This window comes from Sinocyclocheilus rhinocerous, unplaced genomic scaffold (assembly GCF_001515625.1).
Source record: "Sinocyclocheilus rhinocerous isolate Xijiao unplaced genomic scaffold, SAMN03320098_v1.1 scaffold2559, whole genome shotgun sequence".
NCBI classification, from domain to species: Eukaryota; Metazoa; Chordata; class Actinopteri; order Cypriniformes; family Cyprinidae; genus Sinocyclocheilus; species Sinocyclocheilus rhinocerous.
In genome coordinates, this window is record NW_015658761.1 from 119628 (window position 1) to 126344 (window position 6717).

Consider the following 6717-nt stretch of genomic DNA (forward strand, 5'->3'; position numbering starts at 1 on the left):
CTTGTGATATCCCCCAAACACACACGCCCTTCTGTATATTCACACATCTAGACACACACATAAAACACACTAGAAACATACTCTCATTCTCTCTCCCAATGCTCAGCCTCCCCCCCCACACACCCCTCTCTGTCTGTCTTGCTCTCATTAGTGCTCTCATTAACACACTCTGGTCTACTATTGGTTAATCTCTGTCTTTAGCACACCCGCTCATATGCCTCGAGGTGCATGGCTGCCTCTTTTTTTGCACTCCTTGCCAAACATCCAAATGATCAACACAGACAGGTCCGTTTCCATGTGTGCTGACCTGTCAGCATCTCTGTACAGCCTAATGCATGGCATGTTGTTGTAGGTACTGAATGAACAGCAGTAAATACTCATTTTCCATCCATTTATGAAATGATTGCCCAAATACACTAAGCGTTTCAGAGAAACTGTAGGCAGTTTAATACTCAAAGACTACAGTTCTGCCAAGCTGTTAACCTGCATGTTGTGGTATTTGAATTAGTAGTGCTGCTGTGGATAATAAAGAATCTGTCTGAACCTTGTGTTCACATGCTTTGGAAGTGTGAATGTGTGTGATTCAATGGTGAATCTCACAACGAAATGTCCAGCTCATCTTTCAGCCCCAATACAGTGAATGTCATCCTTTATGGACACATTTAATTTTAAAAACTTAAAATCAGAAACTATTGAATTTTTTTTTTTTTTTTTTTTTTTTATAGGTGCTAACATGACTACCAGTCAAATAGTATGACTAAATAATTATTATTGAATATTATGATTATTTAGCAATATATATTTAACTTATTTTAACACGTTGAAGTTGGCTTCTTCCCTGGCTATCTTGAGGGGGGCGGTGCCCCAGCGCCCCCTATTGACCAGCCGCCACTGAGGGAATGTTGAATGGCGTCGTGTGGGAACGTAATGACGTGTGCCATTAATCGATCTATGTAAACAGAAACATGAAAGGAATATTCTAAAAGCAACTCATGTAAACACCTTAATAATATTGTCTTATACAGAATAAGGTAGGCTAAATAATTAGATTAAATGTGACCTGGACATGTTGACAGGTTTTGTGAGATCAATGCTCAAAGGTTTATTGAAATGTATTTATTTATTTGTTTATTGAAATAATATATTATGCTTAGTTAATATTTACTAAGCGATTTTTCAAAGATCATCCCTGTGTAAGGATATTGGGGCCTTATGAAATCCATTTTATTTAATTTTTTCTTAAATGTAATTAAATTTTTTCCCAAATTCAGTTTTTCCCCCAGTTCAATTTTTTAAATCTTTTTTTTATTTTTTGGTTTTGTTTTTAATATGTTAATTTTTCTGGATTCCATTTTTAATGGTTAAATTAAATTTTAGTAATCAAAAAGCATGAAATCATGAAACTTATACAGACAGATACTAGTATCGTTACATGGTTAAACTTGCCAAATTCTGTGAGGTTCGGCAGTATACTTTTTAATGACTGTTTCTGTTTCTTTTTTTTCTTTTTTCTTTTTACGATTTAGAGGCATAGGATATATAATCATTAAATTCTTAATACAGATGTTGATGTTTATTTACACTAGTTATATCAGAACTGTACTTTGTCATAATATATATGTACTTTAGTGTACACAGTATAACTGTATATGAAATAGTACATCATCTTTCAGTTTTTGACTTGAGCTGCTGAATTAATAATTATAATAAATATAATAAATAGTCTCGTTATACTACTAAATGAGCTCTTCACTGTTCAATACATTAATTGCAGCTCACAATCCAAAGCAGCTCGTTTACATGTTAAATTCAGGATGCATTTAATGCAACAATTATACTAGCATTATTAACACCAGTATTATATTGACGATGATTATGCTGTTAATCATCCGCCGCTTAGAGGTGAGTGAGGACGCAAGGAATATTTCAGCCTCAGGTCTGTCTGAATGTTTCTATCACACAGTGTCTTAGGAAGACTACCATAATGCAGTGGTTCTCAACCAGGGGCCTGGAGTCCACTAGGGGTCCCCAGCAAACTACCGGTGACCCTCAAGATTTTAAATAAGAGAAAACTAAAAAGATATATATACTGATGCTCCAGAAGGAAACACGATGCATTAAGGAGGTGTAAACTTTTTGAATTTGAAGATCAGGATAAATTGAACTTATTTTGTCTTCTGGGAAACTTGTAAGTATCTTCTGTAGCTTCTGAAGGGCAGTACTAAATGAAAAAAATATGATATTTAGGCAAAATTTACACATCTTCATTCTGTTTAAAAGTTTACATTTAGGTACTTACATGTTTCCCAGAGCATCAGTGAGCGTTTTAACCTTTTGTAATAGTTGCGTACGAGTCCCTCAGTTGTCCTCGGTGTGAAAATATGGATCTCAAAATCATACAGTCATTGTTGGAAAGGGTTCAAATATGCAAAAGATGATGGAAAACCAAAGAATTTGTGGGACCCGAAGGATTTTTCTGAAGAACAGCAGGCAGTTTAACTGTTCAGGACAAACAAGGGACTCATGAACAACTATCACAGAAAAACAAAAAACAGCTGTGGATCATCCAGGTAACAACACAGTATTAAGAATCAAGCGTATGTAAACTTTTGAACGGGGTTATTTTTATAAAGTCACCTATTATTTTCTCTTGTGGACTATATGTAAATGTCTTTTATGTGAAATATCTTATTCGCCATGACATTGTCAGCCACACTATTTATTATGTTAGGTACCACTGATGCAAAGTCCCAAGCCACATAGTTTCACAATAAATATTAAATACAGTTGCCCTAAAACAAATTTATTGCTACACAAAATAGACACTCTTGTACACCTATGTTATGCTTAAACAATGAATGATTGATTGTTTGAATGTCATTGCATTACATAATATGTGAATTTATGAAGTCAGTTCTCCTCGAGTTCACACGTGTCCTATCAGAGAAACCACTTGATTACATTAATTATGAACATGATTAACTAACATTGTTGTTAAATGGTTGGGTACTGTATTGGGTGTGATTTTTGTCACTTTATGCAGTATTTTGTTTCAGTTTAGTTGCTGAAATGTGTTTCTCAGATGGCGTATTGCCAGCATATAGGGGTTGAGTTCATGTTCATCAATGACCTGGACCAGTGTCAGTGGATCAGACAGAAGTTTGAGAGGCCTGGAGTCATGCAGTTCAGCCTGGAGGAGAAGAGAACACTGCTGGCTCGCATGGTCCGCTCCACCAGGTACACACACACTCACACAAAGGCCCACATGCAAGGGTACACACAGGAATACCTGCATTAAACCTTTTCTTCAAAAAAATCTGAATGTTTGTGTCAGTCTGAACAGACACATTACCAACTGTTTGTTCAAATTAAAGTCGATTTCACACCAAACATTTGACTTGGTGTGACTGTTGTAATGCGTTTCCCAACACTGGATGTGTTTAAATGGATATTTTCTTCTTGAAACCCATTTTGGGTATTTCCTGCAGCTCTGTAATATGTGTGTGCTGATTTCTGCAGGTTTGAGGAGTTCCTGCAGAGGAAATGGTCATCTGAGAAGCGCTTTGGGCTGGAGGGATGTGAGAGTCTGATCCCAGCGCTCAAAACCATCATTGACAAGTCCAGCAATAAGGGAGTAGACACAGTCATCATGGGAATGCCTCACAGGTAGAAGAAGAAATTCAAATGTGGAAAACAGATGAGAGGAAATGAGTGGAAACCAGATATTACAGCGACGTATGTGCCGTTATGGTGATTCAAGGTATCAGTTACAAACTCTCTTGCTCTTTCTGTCTGTCTCTGTAGAGGGCGTCTGAACGTGCTTGCCAATGTGATCCGTAAGGAACTGGAGCAAATATTCTGTCAGTTTGACTCTAAACTGGAAGCTACTGATGAGGTCAGTGACATCTATGTGCACTCATCCTTGTGAAATTAATCATCAGAACAGACATAAGAACCACTGCAATTGATGAAACATGTCTGTACCTCTACAGGGTTCAGGAGATGTCAAGTACCACTTGGGCATGTACCACAGGAGGATAAATCGTGTGACTGACAGGAATATTACCTTGTCATTGGTGGCCAACCCTTCCCATCTAGAAGCAGTGAACCCGGTGGTGCAGGGCAAGACTAAAGCGGAGCAGTTCTACTGCGGAGACACAGACGGCAATCGGGTGAGACATAAAGAGCATCAAACTAGGGCTGTGCCGGTATTATTATACACATTACCATTCAAACGTTTGGGGTTGATAAGATTTTTTTATTGTTTTTGAAAATCTCTTTTGCTCACCAAAGCTGCATTTAGTTCAGCATTTATTTTCAAATATAAATCTTTTGTAACATTATGAATGTCTTTATTGTCACTTTTGATCAATTTAATGCATCACTGCTGAATAAAAGTATTGATTTCAAGAAAAAAATCTCACTGACCGCCAACTTTTGAATGGTAGTGTATATAGTTTTTATTTTCCTCACCAGGGGTGCAGGGATGTTTTTCTGTCTAGTTCTCATGAGAGCACCTGGAGGTTTGGTGATACCCATTAAATATAACTATTAAAAAATAAAATAATTAATAATAGTAATAATAGTATTCTTGCACTTATTTTAGTTTATTTTTAAAATAAAATAAAAACAATAGTGTGATAATGCTGTTATAGATAAAAATAAATATTAAATTAAAATACAATTATTTTATAGTACACTTAAAAAAAATACAATGCTAATATTTACATTTTAATTTTTTTTTCTTTTTTACTTTTTCTTTTTTATAACTTTTCAACATTTTCAAACCTAAAATCAACAAGCTTTTATTTTGGCGGGTTGCTGGCAAGTAAGAATATGCGCTGCTGGTTTTAGAGCTGCCGAGTGAAGTGCGTCAGTGAATGAAATGACAGTTTTGTGTTTTGCTCTGAACCCGGCAGCACGTAACCTAGATTCATGCTTTCAGTATTAGAGTTAGTTGATCTAAAACAGTGAGTATGCATGCAATTAACAGCTGTCAACCATGATGAGCGGTCTGAACTTATTTACCCAGTGCATTTTTTATTTTGGTCGCACCTGCGCACCACTTATGTGCACCCCTGTTCCTCACAATATTGCATTAATACTTTGGTCCTTGTATAGAAATTGTGTTCATTCATATAATGTTCTAGAGTTCAGTTAATGAAGCAGGTCATCTAAATAAGTTTTAAAAATGATCTTTTTCATCTGACGCTCACTTAAAATTAATCTTTAAAAACACAAAAATTGTATCATATTAATAACATACTTGTAACACTGTTAAATGTAATCTTTAGCCAATCTCAAAATGATTATCGATTTTTCATACTGTACATAATGAAGACAATATTTTTTTTAAACAAGATTGTTTGGACTTCATTTAATCATTTATTAGTCATAACATGACCAGTGACATGCTGTCACATGTGGCTTATATGTATATGTGAGAATTTAATATCGGTGCATCTCTAGTGTCTTTAAGATATATTTTAAATGGCTCTGTTATGAAGAATTCAAATCCTGTTTTTAATTCTATACCCCTCGTAGAACCAACAGCTTTTAAATGTTCTTTCCTGTGTGTGTTTTTGTTTCAGGTGATGTCCATTCTGCTCCATGGTGATGCTGCATTTGCAGGTCAGGGCATTGTCTATGAAACCTTCCATCTGAGCGATCTGCCGTCCTACACCACACATGGCACTGTGCATGTGGTGGCCAACAACCAGGTACACGAGCACAAACAAACCCATGCGTGACAATACATGCTAACACAATGCATCAGATGTCCTCTTAATACCCCTCTGCATGTCCTGCTCAGATCGGTTTCACCACAGATCCTCGTATGGCGCGCTCCTCTCCGTATCCTACTGATGTTGCCCGTGTGGTCAATGCCCCCATATTCCACGTCAACGCAGATGATCCTGAAGCTGTAATGTACGTGTGCACCGTGGCCGCAGAGTGGAGAGCCACCTTCCACAAAGATGTGGTGGTGGACCTGGTGAGTGATAGTGTTTTGTGTCTTTTATAAACACGTTATTCTGACTTATTGTTATAGTTCATGACATCAATCAGGCATACGACTTCATTCCTTTAGGTATGTTACCGCCGTAATGGCCACAACGAGATGGATGAGCCAATGTTCACCCAGCCGCTGATGTACAAACAGATCAAGAAGCAGAAAGGAGTTCTGCAGAAATATGCGGAGAAGCTCATCGCCGAAGGTGCCGTCTCACGACAGGAATATGAGGTCAGACGGTCCTGCCCAGAACCAATCAGCTGCCTCGTATCTTCAGCTAGTCTTTCTGAAGTGTTTTCACGTGTTTCTTGTTCCACAGGAAGAGATTTCCAAGTATGACAAAATCTGCGAGGAAGCTCATGCTCGCTCAAAGGATGAGAAGATCCTCCACATCAAGCATTTGAATTAGCGAGAAAGAGAGAGAGAGAGAGAGAGGGATGAAAGTTGCGTGTGTGAACCTGCGTCTGCGCGCCTCTCTCTACAAGCAATGAGGCTTAGTTACTTCAAAAACAGCGATTTTACCCCCTCATCGCAGAGAAATATAACGGTGCAAGTTAGTAGCCTGTCGAAGCTATTTTACTAATAAAAGTTTCCGTGCTGTGTTGTCGTGTGCACTAATGTGTGTGCGTGCGTCTATGAAAGCACCGTAGCCTAGGCTACTGCATATAGTTTTAGTTTAGCTATAAGGCCGAGCCCGACCCGAACCC

At 37.7% G+C, this 6717-nt stretch overlaps 1 protein-coding gene across 1 annotated transcript in view; it reads left to right on the top strand.

Annotated features, from left to right (window-relative positions):
- Positions 1 to 2634: 2634 nt before the first annotated feature.
- The window catches only part of LOC107722993 (2-oxoglutarate dehydrogenase, mitochondrial-like), a 12012-nt gene continuing 7929 nt past the window's right edge, over positions 2635 to 6717 (top strand). Inside the window, exons 1-8 of the mRNA XM_016531492.1 lie at positions 2635 to 3237; positions 3520 to 3666; positions 3805 to 3895; positions 3993 to 4172; positions 5592 to 5720; positions 5813 to 5992; positions 6089 to 6241; positions 6330 to 6406. Coding sequence (XP_016386978.1) covers positions 3083 to 3237; positions 3520 to 3666; positions 3805 to 3895; positions 3993 to 4172; positions 5592 to 5720; positions 5813 to 5992; positions 6089 to 6241; positions 6330 to 6406 — 1112 coding nt within the window. The 5' untranslated portion in view covers positions 2635 to 3082. The remainder of the gene's footprint in view (positions 3238 to 3519; positions 3667 to 3804; positions 3896 to 3992; positions 4173 to 5591; positions 5721 to 5812; positions 5993 to 6088; positions 6242 to 6329; positions 6407 to 6717) is intronic.